The sequence below is a fragment of the Mustela putorius genome, unplaced genomic scaffold (genome assembly GCF_011764305.1).
Source record: "Mustela putorius furo isolate JIRA1106 unplaced genomic scaffold, ASM1176430v1.1 tig00003942_pilon_pilon_pilon, whole genome shotgun sequence".
Taxonomy (NCBI): domain Eukaryota; kingdom Metazoa; phylum Chordata; class Mammalia; order Carnivora; family Mustelidae; genus Mustela; species Mustela putorius.
In genome coordinates, this window is record NW_025422087.1 from 18,665,967 (window position 1) to 18,684,898 (window position 18,932).

Here is an 18,932-nt window from a genome sequence, read left to right on the forward strand (position 1 = left end):
CATGTCATGAGGATTCAGTGACATGTGAGGTCCTCAGAGCAGCATCTGGTCCACAGTGAGCCCTTCAGAATGTGATCTGTCATTACTACTTGGAAAAAAATCCATATAATTCAATGTAGATCCATATCTCTTTCCTGACCTTTCTCTTGTGTTTCCAAAGGAGGAGCCCTGGTCAAAGGCAGGGTGGCTGAAGGTGTGTGTTCAGGCCTCTGAGGTGTGTGGGGACAGCTAAGATCACTGGTGGGCCACGTGGCCCTCAAAGCTCTTGCAGGAAGGCTGGGCCGCCACTTACGGCCATGGCAGCAACACTAGGGTCATGGGGTGGAATCAAGGGCTGGGCCCCTACTTGCCGTTGGGGCTCACCTACAGCACCTCTGCTGGCCTGGCAGCTAGGTAGGAGGAGAGGACAGTGGCATTCTCCTGTGGATGGCCATCCAGAGAAAGGACCTGCAAAACTAGCAAAATAATTAAGCAAACTGAGCAAGTGAGAAACGGACATTAGGTTTTTTGTGATCAGTAATCGCTTTCATTCACAGAAACACTGGCGTGGGAGTATCAGCACCTCCTGACCCAGAGCAGGTGTTGTCCAGGGTGAGAGACGCAGGCGCTAAGAGAATGCAGGCGTGTGATGCACACTGGTGGTCTGGAGAAGTTCATCCTGGAGGCACAGGAGCTATTAGATAATCAGTCCTACTTCTTCTCTAGAATGGGTTGCTAACTAGTCTCCCAGGTAGACTGTTTTCAAGGTACATTTGACAAGGAGCATTTGTTGCTTCTTAAAGATCTCATACCGTTTGGAGGAGAGGCAGAGATCTGGCAGAGGGAGATTTCATCCCAATCCCATCTTAAAATGGGTGAGGACCTAAAAATCCCGAAGGCCTGCTGGGACCCGTATTGGAGGCTCAGTTCACCTATGAGGGGTGACTGGAGCAACAAGAAGGCCTGGGGGGAACCTCGCGGCCTCCACAGAGGCCACCCTCCCGATTTTCCCATTGTTGTCTTTCTCTGTGAGCTGAGCTTAGGCTCCCAGAGTGAAAAGCTTCTTGATAAATGCTTATGGCTGGGGCCTGGGGCCAGTCGGATGAATTTCTGGCCTCATTTCTGTCCCCCGCTGTAATGGACTCAGGGATTCAGCGAGCCCAGGGTGCCTTAACCTGGTAGGCCTTTCCTGGGGAGCATGGCAGAGCTCTTGAAAATTGTGAGGAACCTTTTGGGAATAAAAAATAAATGAAACAAATTAACTACAAAACAAGCCCCAAAGTAATCCCCGAAAGAGGAATGACACTGCATGAGGCTGCTGATTCGCAGGTCTACTGATCATGCAGATGGAGAACATCATACCAAAGAAGTTCTACAGGGAGCAAGGATCAGTTTCTCCCTGGTTTAGATATTGCCTCTCCCTGGTTTAGAGGTTTTAATGTTCCACTAAAAAATATTAAAAATCCACAGACCAACCCAGATGTTCCTCTCCTCTCTTCCTGCTTCCTTTTGGCAGCCACCAGCTGGCATCGTGGTGCTAGATGTCTTTGCTGTCCCCATAGTCGTTGTAAGGGACACTCAGGGTCTGCTCCTCGCATGTCTTCCTGAGGTCCCGGCTGAGCTCTGACCAGTCAAGTCCATAGGGCTTGATCTCGCTGTAGCGGCAGCCCAGGTACTTAAGGGAGCCACGTCGCAAGCTTATCTTGGGTTCCTGAAGGAGGCCATTGCACCAACTGCTGAGATCCCCCAGCTGGGAAAGGATGAGGCCAGCTTTCCTATGGATGGAGCATGGAGGATACTTAGATTAGAAAGAAGAGAAGGTGGGGAAGGGCAAACAGGCGCCGTTAGAGTGAGACTTAAAACCCCCGGAGGGCAGAGTCTGGTGTGTCCTGCTTCCTGTTCTATCAGGGGCACTCAGAACGGGGGGCGGGGTCTTCCATAAATATCTGTCTAGCAGATGGATGGATGGATGGACGGATGCATGGCTACATGGATGGATGGATGGATGGATGGATGGATGGGCGGATGGATGAAAGAACAGTCTGGCTGGGTAAAAGGGGCAGGCAGCAAAACAAAAGAGAGAAATAAAATGCCATAAGGAAAAATAAAGGAAAAGAACTACTATTTTAGTGGGAATTTATGCCCTTTTAAAATCATAGAGTTGGCAGTTTTGAAAGACAAATCAAATCCATTTTCTTTACAGCCAGCAATTTACCATCGCTAAATGACAAATAATGTGTTTGAGTGAACATTTCCCTTTTCAAGGCTATTTTAGAACTAAGCAGAAACAGCTGATATACTGAACTTTGGAGGGTATCAAATGTAACTAATTATGCCCGGATGGAGGGCGTGACAGCGAAATACGAGTGAAGACAACAGTGCCCTTGGTGCACACTGACACAGCCCTCCCCCGCCGCCCCGGGGGGAATGCAGACTCTCTGAGGCACACATGACCTAATTAGTGTGCAGGTGTGCTCCCGCTCCACTCCGCCTTCTCCCTTGGAAAGCCAGGAGGCCACCACCGCGGAGACCCAGTCCAGAGAGGGGGAAGACGAGGAAAAGGATCACAGATCACCAGGGAGGAAAAGGAGTGGAGGAGACTTGTGCTCCAAGCTCGCACACCCTGGAGCGCAGGGATCCCTCTGGGCCAGTGCGAGAGCGTGGTGGCCTCTGCATGCAGCCTGGGGAAGGAGGCGGTCACCACAATCGTCTTCGTCTTGTTGGTGCACAGCCTTCTTCCCCGTGCCCCTGTCCGTGAGAGACTCAGGGGCTACTGACAGCCAGCTGTCAGACCTCACCAGCTCTGAGCGACGGAGCAGCGTTCCCTCACTCAGTTCTGTTCCTCCTGTTCTTTGAACCCCGAAGTGCCCAGAGACCCACAAAGTTTCTCTTCTTTGAATGAGCTCCCTCCCATAAAATGCCGTTCTGAAAAGCTCAATGATCAGCGACCCTTACAGGATTTACCAGCTGCTCGGCTAACTTCTCATGGGAAGAACCAATGCTTTTCTAATCCGGTCACCAATTCTTTCCAGAAAATGGAAGTTTCTGCACTCCATTGAGAATGACCTTTCAAAGAACAATAAGCACATTCGTTTAATTTCTCCCCTTCAGTCTGGCCGTGACCACCACATTCCTGGGAGGACGTGCTGAGAGGGGCAGAGAGGAAGCTGGAGGGAAGGTGTGGAGATCCAGCAGCGGCGTCCAGGGACGGAGTGAACGCGAGGTCATCAGAGGGCAGTCGTATTTTCTCCTACTTCAGTGGTGGGTCAGAGGAAGTCCAAGACTCCGCCTGCCGCCTACGTAGCATCTCCTGCAGATGGCCTCTCCTCCGTCTATTGGCCTCTGCAGTTGGGCCAAGCAGGCTTCCAAAAGTCGTCATCAATGGGACTTTGGTGGCCCTTCCTCTTAATTTATCCTACTACATGTCATTAGTTGTTGACAAATTCTTGGAAGGAGGAGGGAGAGGGAGTGAAGGGAGAATGAAGGCTGCGTGAACATCGTCCTCAGGACAAGGACATGGGAAAAGAGAGGATTAGATTAGCCCATGGAGATCTTGTGGCTACCTCTGTAGCTCAATTTAAAAAAAAAAAAATTTATTTGTGTCTGCCCTTGATCATCTCAGAGCCTGTGGATTTCTTCTTTCTTAGCAGCAATGCAACCAATGCTGTTGTCAAAGTAGTTCAACCCACAAGTCAATCTGGAGGCCTCTGTGAAAGTTAAGGGAAGGGATTTAACTGAACTGAGGGGGTCGTTTCTGCCTGCTCAAAGGGAGTGTGTGGTCCACAGATCCTCTTCTGTTCACACTCCCAACCAACTCCAAAGATGATGGATGCATCTCAAGGCAGAAGGCTTTTCCTTTTTGGTGGTTCTCCCCCATGACACCGGAGAGTAAAGCTTGATTTCCAGAAGCTAATGAAATTACACACTGTCTTCTAATACAGAGCCTTGAAAAACCAGCACCACACATGAAAGGGTCTCCAGGGAGGAGAGTCTGGGAAGAGAATGTCAAGTCAGCAGCATGCCTTACTTTACAGGGGGAGCCACACTTCTTCCCCTGCTCACTTGGTTTATTAACCAATTTTCCTTCCGACTCTTGAGTTACAAGAGAGAAATTTTAAAAGCAATCCTAATGCCCTTGGAAATCAAGATGATATATGCAATGTTAGTGCTATTCAAATTGTGACATTTATGTTCCCTAACCAAGAACTGTATATATATAGTCAATAAATGTCAGAAGGAGGGAGGAAAGGGTGGGGAGCAGAAAGAGAAGAAACAGAGTGAGGTGGGAGGGGCAGGGCAGCTTGGGAGAGAAGCAGAGAGAGGATAACAGTAAGCATAAGTGATTATGAGGGCAGGAGTAATAAGGTAGGGAGCAGAGAGGACATATCTTAATCCGTATCTACTTTCTAACTCAGGGTTCGATTTCTTCTGAAACTGAAACAAAGCCAATGAGAAGTCCCTTACATATTTCCCTCTGTGTTTTGGTCCACAGCCGTGGCATCTGTTTTCCTGAGGACTATCAACTTTTATAATAACTGCAGGAAATAATCTATGGAATGCAGAAAGATTCTTCCTAAACTTACACATGAAATCACTGTGTTTCAGAAGATAATTCTGAGTTTCTTCCTTCTTTTAAAAGTTAAAAAAATAAAATAAATTAAATTAAAAAAAAAAAGTAAGAGAATAGAAGGGAATGTCCTGAACAGTGGTATTTTGAAGAGTTTATAACTTCAGGTCACGAGAAGCACACTGACACTTGGTCTCCCTCCAGTGCGATCAGCGGTCAGATAGATGGGACAACATTTGGGTGATGTTTTCATGCAGCATCTTGGCAGGAATGCAAGAATTCTTTAAGTGCCAGAGAATTCCATTCCATTGTGTTGATAGTCTTCATTTGCTTTCCATTTTTCTTTTCCTTAAACAGAGGAATGAGCCACCCCTTTTTTATCCCTTATGAACCCCTAAATAGTTCAAGGACATATAGGTACCAACATTCCATGCAAGCCTCTTTCACTGACTCTATCTGATAATACCAATATTTCCACCAAAATCTGTTTTTCTCAGAGCAGGAGTATGTAGCCATGATGAATGGAACAAAAGGAAGGTGGTTATCTGTACACACTCTTCCAATTTCTCTCTTTCTAAGAATGCTGTGCTGCAGAACCTAAAAGCAGTGGGTATTGAGTATTGAAAAGTCGTGGCCTCCAGGCCAGGGGAAGCTGGCAAACACTGTACTGTCCTAACTTTGGCCAACAAAGATGTCAAGGTGGGTCTGGGCTACCTCCACGTTGTCTTTCCAAAGGATGTGCAATTTAGCTGAAAATACGTCTGTCAAATGCATATTGTATATGCAAAGCTCATACGTAATAAATACTTCCGTGTAACTTCTTCAGTAAAATTCCTAATTTTCTTTCACAAAGCGAGGAGGCTCCCAGCGTCTACCGTTTTAGTATTTGGAATGCTATGTCAGCGTGGTAAAGAGGTGGCTGAAACGGGTCAAGGGCAAAGATTTTTTTCAGAGTTCGGGAAATGTATTCATGACTTCCCTACTTAAATACAGCTTACCCAAAACTAATCGCTATGAACTGAGCTGTATAAAAGCACAGGACATATTTCTCTGAGCTCCTAAGGTCACCCAGGAAATCTTTGTGAATCCATGGGTACAGGAGGACAGGCACAGAATTTCAAAGAGCCGAGGTTGTTGTAAGTGGCAATGGAGTTTCTTGGTTACCTGGGACCTAATTCGTCCTCACACCGCCAGGTGAATTCTCCAAAACTCTCATAGTGCAGGTTATAGTGGTAGAGGACTCGATGTAGGGTGGGGGAGCCCAGGTCCAGGAGGGTGTTATAGGCCGTCTGCTGCTCCTTCCCACTGGTGTAGCCATTGAAGAGATTGTAGATCTTATCTGCTATTTCTGAGGAGGGCAGAAAAGGCAAATAAAGAACATTTTAAATGCACGGATGTAGCCACACAACATACATGTGTGCATGTGTATGGAGACATGTGTCTACTTGTATTTACACATATGCGCATGGGTGTGTGTGATGTGTGGCTTAAAGAATAAGAACCTGGAGCCCGGAGACCGTGGTTTGAGTAATTCACTTTTATCTCAGCCCCACCGGGTGTGGCTCTCTTTTCTAAAACAATGAAAACCTTCAACTAGAATATCTCAGGTCAACTTCAGTTATAATATTCTTTGTCTTTACCCATGTTTCCTGAAAATACAGTGCCTGCAGAAAAAAAAAAAAATCACAGATGAAGACTTTACTGGCAAGTGCGGTCCCGGGGAAGCTGGGGGGAGGAGAGAAGGAAATGAAGCCAGAGAGGAGTCTGAGCGAAGGTAGGGGGCGTGCCAAGAAGCAGGTGGTGCGCTTTGCGGGAGAGGAAGCTGCTGGATCCCCGCTGGTCTGTCCGGGGGGGGGAGAAAGGAAGACTCTACCATCTGCTCCCATCTCGGATTGCCCGGTGGGGACTTCTCACATTCGGCCCCATGAAGTATTAGCTCCCCTGAACTTCCAGATTATATATGTTAGGGTACCAAGTGGGTCCTGCAAAAGCACAGGGAAGCCCAGGGGGACCGAAATTTGACTCAGGGATGGAGGGAAGCACTGTCAGGTGAAGCTTGAGCCACGTGAAGAACCAGGAGTGGCCCCCATGACTACAGGCTGGCAGAGCCTTTGCTAGGGCTGCCCGGACCATGTACAAAGACAAGCTCGCAGCTGTGTGTGACACAGAGGCAGAACCTGGTACATCCTGCAACTCCAAATAAGTAATCTTTCAGTTTAATTTATAACTCTTAGCTTTCTCCTCCAAGGCATACATTGCTCATGCGAACTTGGTGATGTGGCAGAGTGGCGATGAATTTGTATAGCCTTGGCCATTTTTTCCTACGGAGCTTGAAGTCCTTTATCATTAAATGTTTTTGTATTAAACCTGTCAGAAAGGAGATTTGTTCACCTTCCCTTCACAACAGCTGGGAACTGAGATCTGGAGAGCAGAACTCTGTCTCCGATCCAGTGTTAAATCTGGGAATGAAGAAACTAAGTCTATGGATTTCCAAGCCAGCACTTTGCCCACTCGACCCCCTGTCAGCCAAAAGGCATAGCAACCTGATTCCATGTCACAATTCCAAGTGAATTTTGGGCTGTTGGTAATAACATAGTCACCATTGTAGGGGTTTTCTGGGTTGGAAGGAAGAAAATTTCTACCCCTACCTACTCTGTCCAGACACTGCACTGATTTCCTTATTTTTCTATCTTGCCCATTGTCTGTGCGGACAGGCGCCAGATCTTACTTCCATGTCCTGAGTGACTAGCACAGGCCCAACAACAGAGTAGATTTTAAAAAGTGTTAGTTAAATTAATGTAATTCATGATCTTTCCAGTGATCTCTCTCCACCCCAGGCTATACCAATCCGTTAGCAACCAAACTCTCATAGCCAGCATCTTAACTGCATTATAAATAACTTCAGTCCAGAAATCCATTCAGATTTGCAGGATTTTTTAATTCTCAGGTTGTTAAAATAGGATCAAGTGGACGATGCCTTAGAACATAAAGGTCTATGATATCGCCCGTTACTTATTAATGGCCTACCAATTGTCAAGAACTTCACATATAGTGAACTCCAATCTTCTACCCACACTGCAAGATGGATATGAGTGTCCCTCTCCTCCACATCTGGACATTCAGAGTGAGAGAGGCCAGGTCACCTACCCAAGGTCGTATAGCCCGAGTGGGCTCAAGTCAAGTTTTAAAACTGTGTCTATCTTCCTTCGCTCTTTTGTATCGATGCTCAGGGGATGGTAGTGTTTGGCCAATTTAAGAAGATAGAGGAGGCAGAGTCTTGGGGAATGCAAATCTGGGGTGACCATTTCTCATAGAGGACTTCTCCTAGTTGGCCCATAGATGCCAAGCAAGAGGGAGTCTGGGTAAGAATGCACGGGGCTCCTTGTTCCTGGGGTTCAGACAGAAGCAGAAGGACCAGTCTAAGAGCTGTGTTTTCCTCCTCCCTTCCTTCCTTCCGTTCTCTCTTTTTAAGGATTTTATTTATTGAGACACGGAGAGAGAGAACACGCAGGAGCAGGGTGAAGGGCAAAGGGAGAAGGAGACTCCCCGCTGAGCAGGGAGCCGGAGGCGAGCTCGATTCTGGGACTCTGGGGTCCTGACCGGAGCTGAAGGCAACCACTTACCTGACCGAGCCACCCAGCTTCCCCGCGCTTTGTTGATTTCAACGGGCGGAGGGGGACACGTACCAGATGAAAGGACAGGGGAGGGAAAATGTGGGCGATCAGACCACGGGCCGGACAGGGAGGCTAGGTTTCCTTTTCCCAGGCTTTTTGTTGATGGCTCTGTGTTTTTATTTCTAGTGATTAGAAATAGCATCCCAAACCCCGGGCCCCGGTTATAACTGTCTCCGCTGAGGAACAGAGACGGCTGAGGAGGTGTTTTCCAGCATATTTACTATTCTCATAACACAACGGTAATATCTAGCTGGAAGAGGCTGCTCCTTCCCCCAGCAGCAGCATGCGTGCCTGAGACCAGGTGGAGAGGCCCAGGCACCACCATAAATCTCCTAAAACCAAGATAATCTAACTCTGGGGTGTGCTTACAAGCCGACATCCATAAACGGCATGCTATATTCAGAAGGATAAACGCTAGGTTCCTAGTGCATGAGTATTTCTGGTTCCTCTATTTCCACTGAGAAAATTTAGGGATATTATTTCATTAGTTTCACTGCATCTCAAGAAGTCACTAACTCAGAGAATGAAAAAGAATACAAGGTATTTTGAGTTGTCATTTTACCCAGTTTCCAGCTTCACAGAAGTCTTGGGCTATCCAAAATAAGGATCTGTCTTCCCTGTCTTTAAAAATCCAAGGTGCTCAGGAACAGTTAAAATGCACGTGGAGAGGGCGCCTGGGTGGCTCGGTGGGTTAAGGCCTCTGCTTTCGGCTCGGGTTGTGATCCCAGGGTCCTGGGAGGGAGCCCTGCATTGGGCTCTCTGCTCAGCAGGGTGCGTGCTTCCCCGCCCCTTCCTGCTCCCAGCCCCATCTCTGCCTGCCTCTCTGCCTACTTGTGATCTCTCTCTCTCTGTCAAATAAATAAAATCTTATAAAAACAAATTTCAAATGCATGTGGAGAGACAGCAGGGAGTCTGCAGACAGGGCCTCATCAGGGAAAAGAGAAGCTGAGTTACTCGTTATTAGAAGGGAGCCAGGACCTCTCAGACAGCAGAATAAACCATGGGGACTGAAGTCCTCAGGCCCAGAGTTATGGTTAAGAACTGGCACCACAGCATTGTTTGCAAGCCACAGACTAGCTGTATGGCCTTGGACAAGTCACTTAACCTCTCTGGGTCTTAGTTTCCTTTTCTGTTCAATGATGATGAATGATACACACCTTCTAAGATTATGGTGACGTTAAAAGTGACCTTAAATGTAAACCGTTTCTGCAGCATAACATGTGGCCCCAGGAAGCATACCTTTATTCATTCACTCAATACAATTTTTCCTGAGGACTTAGCACATGTCAGGTCAAGGAAAAACTGACAAAATTCCTCACCCTCGAGGCACTTACAGTCTAGTGGAAGGGGGCTTTTCCAGAAGCAACATATATCACCTGGACAATATCTTCTGTGAGGAAGTCAGGCAGGAGAGGGAGGCATGGGAGTGCTGTGTAGGGCCCTGAGATTTTAAACAGGGTGGCCGTGAGAGGTCTCAGGGAAGAGATGACCCCGGGGCTGAGAGCCAGAGGAAAGGAGGAGATGAGCCGCAGGGATGTGTGGGGAAGAGCATGCCAGGGGGCAGCAGACCAGTAGAGAGCTCCCAGCCTCTGGGCTGCATAATTGAAAACAGCAAATAAGCCATTATAGTATTCGGAGTAAGATGAGTTGAGAGAAGAGCCAGACAATAGGAGATGTTATTTTATTATTATTATTTATGATGATGATTAATTGTTACTGGTTGTCCAGGAGATCATGCTTTCCCCAGTGCTATGAGAACACAAGAGTGCAAGAGGCTGGGGCAGAGAGTTTTATTTGAGTGAGAGGAAGTGACTTCCGGGGCACAAGTGAGCTTTTATTCCCCAGCAGTGGCTGTGAAATTCGCTATGAAATGAGAATCCTGGGAGGCACCCATACCACCTAAAAGCTCCCCTGATGCTGTAACAAAAATCCCCGGAGTGGCAGTCCTAAGTCACCACTTTCATTAGTTGCTGGGTAGGGGTAGAGGTGTGGGGCTGAGAACTCAGTCTGTCCCCACTGAACTGAATTTCACAGAATTCCCTATGAAAACCCGAGGCAATGATCCTTGTCATTCTTGGTGCTGTCCCCACCACAAGGTCGTTTCCCCCGCCCCCAGGCCTTGTGCACCCGCCTCCTGCCACGCCTCTCCCGGGCTGCTCTGTGCTGCCTTCACAGCCCTGATGTTCAACCTCGGGAATCAAACTTCATCTCCACCCAGAAGGCCGGTGAAAACACAGATTGTTGGCTCCCTCTGGAGCTCCTGATGGAGTGGGTCTCAGATGAACCTGAGAATTTGCCTTTCTGACAAGCTCCAAGGTGCCGCTGCTGCTCATCCGGGTCACATTTAGGGAACCACGGCTCTCTACGAATTCATTCTCTCAAGACGTCCCTTGCCTCCTCCAGGACCAGCAATATGGCAAACAGCTCTCCCCTTCCCCTTGACCTTGGCAAAAGCTCTTCCTTTTCTCCGTGTCCCTGTGTTAGCAGAAACCTGCCCGAAGCTTTCTCCCACACAGAGGAACCCTCCCATGCCCCAGTCTTTCAGTCTCTCATGACCTCCTGCAAACGATCTACTGTTCTCTATGTATATATACAAAAAAAGTCCCACCTTAAAAACTCACCTGCCTCTTCCTATTTCCACCTGCCCACTTACTAGCCACTCTTCCACATCCGTGGAAAAATCTGGCATCCGGTTCATTCTCCACTTCATTTCTCATCACCATTTTGGGTGGCTTCACTGTCCATATGAAAAAACTCTTTAAGACTAGACCTGTCCCCAGGCCCCCAGCCACCTAGAGTCAATCGTCATGTTGGAGACCTTCTGCAGCTTGGAGACCGTAAACCCCAGCATCACACGTGGTGAACACAGCCTGCTTCCAAGCCTCCTGTACTCCCTGCCCGCAAGCCTGTCCTTCAGCCCCCAGGTATTTAGCAGCGCCATCCCCTCTGGGCACCAACTCCGCATCTACACCCTTCTCTCCCTGACATAATCCACAGGGCCCATGGCCTGTGCCCTCAACCAGCTTGCTCCCTCCTTGGCCTCTTCTCTCTCTCCATCTAGGATGCTGGGTTCTGCTGGGGGACAGTCACAAGCCATTGAACAAGGCAGTTCTGCTCAGCCTGCCTTGGCATGACTTCTTTCTTTTCTGCTCCAAGCCACCAGCCAATCCTTTTGGTTCTGCCATCAAAACAATTTAGAGCCAGAACATTTCTCGGCACCTCTCTCACAAGCATCCTCTCTCCTCTGCCCCTGCCATCGCCTTGGTGGCCCCTGGACCTGCTACTTGGAGTCCACTCCCAGCCCAGCAGGTGAATGAGCCTGTGAAACAGTAAGCGTGATGACGTGTCTCTTCTGTTTGAAGTGTTTGCCTGCCTAGTCCCAGGCCGAGTCCCAGACCCTGCGCCGGGGCCCCATGGGATCCACCCCCACCCCAGCCCCTGGCAGCTCCCCACCACCTTCTCTCCTCCCCATCCCTCGCCACTGCAGGGGGCCTCCTTTCTCGTCTTCAAAAACACCACACATCTCTGTCCTGCTGCTCCTCTATCCAGAATGATCTTCCCCTGGGTATCTTGGTATCTTCCTCCTTCACCCTCTTCCCCCCAAATTCTACCTTCTGCACTGCCCACCTCATTTCCCTGCTAGTCAGTCTCCATAACATTCACCATCTGAAATATCTGTTTTACTATTTTTTGGAACGTGTTGCCCTTGCTGACATCGGAGCTCCAGGAGACAGGCGTTTTGTCCCTTAATGCCTAAACCATGTATGTAGTCGGGGCTTAATATATGCAGTATGATTTGCTGCATTTACGAAACCTGATTACACCATTCCAGAAAACACACTCTGTAGTATCTAATCCCGGGGCTCCATAGATGGCAAAGGAAGGCAAGGACAGAATTTATGTTCAGCCTCAGGAGAGAAGGACAGCGGTGGGGGAGCGAAGGGCGAGAGCTAGCCCTGACTTCCTGGAGCTCCGCAAAGAGCTCCGGCAAGGCCACCCCCCGGCCGGGAGACCAGGCCGGTCTCATTGCCGACACTGGGCTGCTCTTCCCCGGGAAGGACGCCGTCGGTACAATACAGGTGGAACCTCACTTGCTCGGTGGCTTTTCTGCCATGACATGGTGAAATCCTTCACCACCAGAAAGTATCTGGTTTAGGAAGAGTGTTCATGGGAGGATTAGTCTGGCTTCCTGCTGGGTAATCAGGAGCTGAGGTCCTGCTCTGGGTCACTTAAAAGCTAATTCCCACTTATTACTAGGTTTAAATTCAGATCCAAGTGAGCTCTATTTATTATCACCCTCTGGGTTTCAAGGAGGCAAAGCATACGGTTTTCTGGGAGAGCGGCTTGAACTGTATCCATTTCTGAGGCTCCCCTCAAGGGGTCCCCCTCGTTAATCTTCATGGTCGGCATACAGGACTCGCTCCTTGGGGAAGAGGAAAAGCACGAGGGGATGCTACCTCATTCTCTCAGTGGGAAATTGACTCGCCTGCGCCCAGCTGCTCTGCTGGGCTTTCAGACCCTCTCCTTTGTCGGGCAGCCCACGTGGCCAGAAGCACAGCTTGATTCACTCTGGGGGCTGGAATTAACCTAAAGGAGCCCCGCAGAGAAACAGAAGAGTGGTCGCTCCCAGGCAGGCTACTTGATGTCAGCCCCTCTTTACTCCAGAGTTGCTGTCTGTCCCTCTATTTCTGCAGGCACGGGGCTGCAGACCTCCTCGCTCATGACCCCCTCGAGGCACCCCCGCCAGCCTGCTGCCTACTTAGCAAGTCTCAGGAGCCTCCTGTGGCCGGTAAGGCCATTAGCAAATTCTCCAAAACAGAATTAGCCAGGGCACCTTTTCATCACCTGTTCCTCTCTGGCCTGGAGTAAGAAATCAACAGATGATAACTGAAGGGGGCCACGGGCCTCTCCAGGTAGCCTCTCATCTGAGGGCTTTCAACTCCAGACTCTGTTTCATCATCAAGGGGTTCTGAGAACTTCAAAAGTCATTTGGTCCCCACCCTATAAGCCAGGAAGCACCCACTCCAGAGAGAAGCACATCTGTCTTAGACAGAAAAGTCTCCACTTCCCCAGTGGATTCTAATAATTCTTGAAAGGGAGAATTTTATTTTCTACCTAATTTGAACCCTCTTTTTCTCTCTCTCTTTCTTTCTCTTTCTTCTTTCCTTTCTTTCTTTCTTTTTTAAACCTAGGTCTTTTCTTCATTCAGAGACAAAGAAAGGTTTTCACCCTTTTGCACACTGACCTCCTAAATATGTAATTTAACATCACAGGCAAAATGGGAATTGATATCCAATAATGCGTCTGTGTGCTGACTCTGTTCAGCGCTCACTTTGTGACCCTGGTCAGCTAGTCACTCGACTCCGCTTCTCCATTTCCACATCTACAAAATGGGGGCAGTATTCTATCCATTCAGTACCTCTTCATTGGGTCCCTCTCAGAAAGCAGACTCTGCATGGTAGTGGTAGCATTTCCAAACTAGCAGAGACATTGACGCTGGGGTTCTAGGTGAAGCCAGTTTCAGTCAGGGAAATTTTGTGGCTAAGCACATTGCTGGTACCGCTGAAGTCACCTCATTATGTCCCCTGACTGCTGCTGTGTCAGGTTGACTACGAGGGGCACAATGTTGGGATGTATATTCCCCAGCATTTACTGAACAGTTATTATGGGATGGACACTTAAAAAAATAATGTAAATTCATTCATTTGATTCTTACTCGCTTTATATCAGGTAGGGGACTATTACCCCTTCCCCCATTTTATAGAGTAGTAAACTGAGGCATGAAGTGAAATAAGCTGCTCAAGGTCAAGTACATAGCGGAGCAGGATTTGAAGCTGGGTGGTCTGACTCCAGAGCCCAAGATGGTTGGTAACCAGTCATCATGCTTCCTTCCTTCTAAGGGTTAGGGACATAATAGTTGGTAAACCAAAAGGGACTCTGCTCTCCTGGAACTCGCTGTCCAGGGAGGTAGATATTGAACACATGATTCTAATAACAGAGATGAATGTGCAGAAGGAAAGTAACATGATATTGTTACTGGCAGTGACCCTTGATCACTTGATCCTTGATGTCTTGACTGCCTCGAGAAAGGGACACTTGACCTGAAATCTGCTGGCTAAGAGGAGCTAATCATTAATCAGGGGTGGGGATGAAGGATGGTCTGAGTAATGAGACGGACACGTGCAAAGGGCTGGTGGTAGGAGTGGGAATGTGTGGAGGACCTGAGAAAGGCAGTGAGGCTGAACTGCAGAGATTGATGGGGAGAGTGGATGAGAAGAAGCTGGATAAGTGGGTGAGGGTCACCTCATTTAGGTCCTAATGTGTCTGTTAAGTATTTTGGTCTTCGTCACAGAAGAATGGCAATCCATTCACGAGTTTTAAGGCAGGGCCTTAATATGATCAGATTCCTAGGTTGAAAAGAGGAGCTGTGTCATACACATCAAATGAGGCGATGAATCTGAGAATCCTTCCAGAAGCTGTAAAGTGCTGCAGCATTGGTGGTTAGTTAATGTGGACCTGGTCCCCATTAATGTGGACCTCTCCCCCACCCCGTGCTTTTGCATCACTGTGCGTACCCCTTGATCCCTGCAGGCCTGTGCCCCTCAGGGGCAGCTGGAAGCCCCTGGAGCCTGGAGCCATCTCTCAGGCGATGTGAGGGACCAGGCGTCAGCATGGCCATACTGTTTCCCTTGCTGAGACCTGCACAGCCTGAGCTCCCTGCGATGGCCCGAGTCCTTGCTCACGTGCGCATCAGGCCTGGTCCCCCGGCAAGCCTACAGTGCTTGGCCAGAGCTCTGTTCTTGTTATTTGCCCGGAAGGGGTGCCCGGGACGACCACATCCTGGCTGCGGAGGCCATGTGCTACTTCTCCGAGCAGGGGACACTATCGAGACCCGCCGGGGAGCCTTGTGAGGAAAGGGAGCTCCAGCAAGTGTGCCGTCTGCACAGATGTCCACATCCGTAGCCTGTGTTTTCTTTCAAAAGAACTTTGCAGATGGACACACTCATATGAAGAGAGGACTCCTGAGGGCAGAGGTCAGGGACTCCATGGACCTCAGCACCTGGTGTGCTACCGTGTGTGCCCAGGGCTTCCATCAGCGCGTCCTCCCGGCTCCCTGACTCCCAGACTGTGTGAGATAATGGGGGCACTGGGAGGATCTCTGCCAGACACGGGCTGCTCCAGGGTGGGCCTTGAGTTCTCCCCCTTCCCCGCTGAACCCTGTGTTGTTCTGTTTGACTCCCTTGCTCCCGCTTCCATCACAGTGAGGGGAGGCCCCAGGGGAGTCCCTCTGCAGGCTTTGCTGGCCTCAGTGTCACTTACCCTGGGCTTTGACATCATCCACCACGGGGCAAGGCGTCTTCACAATGACGTCGCTGGGCCTGGAGCGCCGTCCAGTGTTGTCCACTCCCCACAGGGTGAACCTGGCCGACAGGGGAAGGCGTCATTAGCAGAGAGGAGCTGAGGCCCCGACTGATGGCCACACTCTGTAGGGATGGGCTTGCAGCAGGGCACAGAGCCGTGGTTCCCAACTAGGCGCCCTCAGACCGGCAGCATCAGCATGCCCTGGGCACCTGGCAGCAACGAGAACTCTCCTGCCCAACCCCAGCCCGACTATGGCAGAACCTCTAGAGGTTCTTCCCTTCTCGGGGAGACTGAGGCATCTGAGCCCGAGGCCTATGTATCTGAAGACACCTGGGCCAGAACTTGGGCTGGGTCTGAAGGGCCGCTGCTGAGAATGTGATGATCCGGGGCGCCGGGGTGGCGCAGTGGGTTAGCCGCTGCCTTCGGCTCGGGTCATGGTCTCAGGGTCCTGGGATCGAGCCCCGCATCGAGCTCTCTGCTCAGCGGGGAGCCTGCTTCCTCTTCTCTCCCTCTCTGCCTGCCTCTCTGCCTGCTTGTGATCTCTGACTGTCAAATAAATAAATAAAATCCTAAAAAAAAAATTGTTTAAGAATGTGATGATCTGGTCGGGGGCGAGGTGGGGATCACAGCAGGGGACTTGGCCGCCTGGCTGTCCGTCAGGCCTGGGCCAGCGCTGGGCTTGCCCTCCTCCCGGCCCCAGGAGGCTCAGCCCATTTCACTGGCCTCTCCTCCTTGGGTCAGATCCACCTTCTTTGCCTGGTACTAAGCCCCACCATGACCCTGGTCCAAATTCCAGCACCCTGCGTCCCTTCTGTCCCCGTGCCCCTTCCCTCCTTGGTCTGAGTGGGCTCCCGGCGCCACACCAGCCCCTCCCAGCCTCCCAGGGGCTGCCTGGATCCCTAGCAGTGGCAGCCCCCCGAAATGTTTTCATCTAGTCCTCCCACACACCTGATCAGCCCACCTGGTACGTGCTGTCCCTAGAATTGTGACTGAGGCCACCACACGGCAGCTGGGGCATCCGATCGGCCTGTCGGATCCTGACCTGGCTCTGATCCTGAGTCTTGTCCTACAACCCGGGTCTCAGGCCGGGTCTCAGCTCTCTTCCACTGCTCACCCACTCCAGACTCTCTCAAGCTAAGTCTCTCAGGGATGGGCCCAGAGGCGGCCAGTGCAGCCTGCAGACCCACACCTGCTGTCTGGGATTCCCAAATGTCTGTGTCCCACATGGACACGCCCACACACACCTGCAGCCCCTCCACGGAGCAGGACTGCTAGGGAGAGAAAGGAGAGCCTGTGAGGATGGCCACCATCCTGCAAGCTGGGCTGGGACGGCCCCCTAGGGTCCGAGCGAAGTTCCTCTCTCCCGGAAGACCCTGAGGCCTGAGAAGTCCAGCTCCCCCTCCAAGGGTGGGCCACCTGATCTTTGCGGCAGACTTTGTGTGACTTTGCTGTTGGCAGGCATTTCTCACCAGAGTCGGGAAGTAGGAAGCCCTGTTCTCTCCCTGGCCAGCACACAGGCACCACGCTGCTAGTGCTGGCGGCCCAACGCCCCAGTTCTCACCACCAGCTTCTCCTCCTTCCTTGTCCCTCCCCACCACGGGTCTGAGTCCTGCTCCTGCGTCCCTGCCCTGGTTTTCCTTGGCTGCGATGCAGCCTGCCTGGTGCGCTATCCTCTGGGAGACAGCTCTGCCTTATCTTTTCCCCTCCACCTTCCAGGGTCCTGAGCACTGCTGATGAGGAGCCTGATGTCATGCTGCTTACCTGTCTGACATCACCTGCCCTAGACAGTCTGTAGCTGGCTTCCTGCCACTTGTCGTGGTCCACCGTTACATAACCCTTTAATTTCTAGCAGGGTCCCTGGACAGTGGTGAGAAATGTCCAAAGCCTCGGGCACCAAACTGGTTATCAACGGGACCCCCTGCTTCGGTGCCTGGGAGCCTGGCATGGTGTGACCCCCACCCCCACCCCAGCGGCTCCCACTCCTCTGGGCAGCGTCGCTCTGAGCCCTCCTCGCAGTAAGTTCCCCACTCACTCGATTGGATCCCCAGCTAGGATGAAAATGCCTGTGCTTAAGTCAATTCTCAATTATTCTGAGAGGGGCAATTAGTACAAAATTTAGAGTCCTGAGCCCTACTATTTTTAATAGCAAAGCAAGGTGTTAGGAAAGAAGATGCTTCTTCTAACCTTTTAAGTAGAGATGGTGCTTATCCTCAGAGCCATTCCTCAGCGGGCCGGCTCTGCAGGTCCTGGGGGATGCAGACGGCAGCCAGCTTATATTTACTACCAAAGCCCAGGGAGCACTTTCCATATTTTCATGGGGAAGTAGCACATGCACTAACTTCGGGAAGGGCTGCTCTGTTCATTGTCAGCACTGTGGTTTCCACCATCGAGCACTCACAGGACAGTAAGAAGGTGAGCTGGAGTGAGTGCCCAGGAGAGAGAAGCCCTACTCCCAAGCTGGAGGGCTGGAGTGGAAATACGGTTACCGCCTCGTCCGAGACTGCCCAGCCGGATTGTTCAGCCTGTCCTTAGAGCCTGTGATGAACGGTGTGAGTGTGTGCGTGAGAGAGGGTGTGTGTGTGGGTGGAGAGTGTTTGTGGGTGTGAGAGTATGTGGGTGTGTGAGCGTGTGTGTGTGAGAGAGAGAATGTGGATGTGGATGTGGATGTGAGAGAGCGTGGGGTATATGAGTGTGTGTGGGACACGACTGTGTGGGATACGACAGTGAGTGTGTGGAGTGTGAGAGCATGGGTGTGTGTGAGTGATCTATGAAGGTGTGTGTGAGAGTGATTGTGAGAATGAGAGTGTGTATGGTGTGTATGTGAGTGAGAACGAACACAGCCTGGCTCTGGCTCCTAAAACTTGGTGTGCAAGGAGCACCCTGGTGCCCTGGGTCCAGGGCTGACTGCTCGTGGGCTACTTGCACGCATCCCTGTGCAAGCGTGGCGGATTCTGCGGATGGCTCCGGGTCAGCTCCCCTTTTCCAAACTATCTGTCCGCTCCCACACGCGCCCGAAGGCAGTGGTTCTCCTCGGAGCACAGGCTGTGACGAGCCGGTGGGCTAGAAGGGCAGCCACCTCCCCGCTCCGGCCTCAGCTTCCTTCTCTGTAGACTAAAGTATTGAACCAGGCACACTTTAAGATCCCTTTCAACCACGGAATTCTTAAATGTTTATGTACTGTGGGCCCAGAATTCTCCGTATCATGTTTCTTAACTGCATTTAATAAAATGGGCAGGAAGACAAAACAAGCCAGCGACGCTGAGACGCACGGCTACCTCCGTGGAGCCCAGAGGAAGAGCCAGCTCCACGCTTTCACGTGCAAGTGCCTTTCACTGCCATCGTGCTGCTAG

General features: G+C 50.6%; 1 protein-coding gene across 2 annotated transcripts in view; it reads right to left on the reverse strand.

Annotated features, from left to right (window-relative positions):
- Positions 1 to 485: 485 nt before the first annotated feature.
- The window catches only part of ASTN1 (astrotactin 1), a 314,457-nt gene continuing 296,010 nt past the window's right edge, over positions 486 to 18,932 (reverse strand). For both annotated transcript variants that reach the window (XM_004761965.3, XM_004761966.3), the window contains exons 21-23: positions 15,541 to 15,641; positions 5,711 to 5,894; positions 486 to 1,754 (exon numbers count right to left, since the gene is read on the reverse strand). In XM_004761965.3, coding sequence (XP_004762022.1) covers positions 1,517 to 1,754; positions 5,711 to 5,894; positions 15,541 to 15,641 — 523 coding nt within the window. In that variant the 3' untranslated portion in view covers positions 486 to 1,516. The remainder of the gene's footprint in view (positions 1,755 to 5,710; positions 5,895 to 15,540; positions 15,642 to 18,932) is intronic.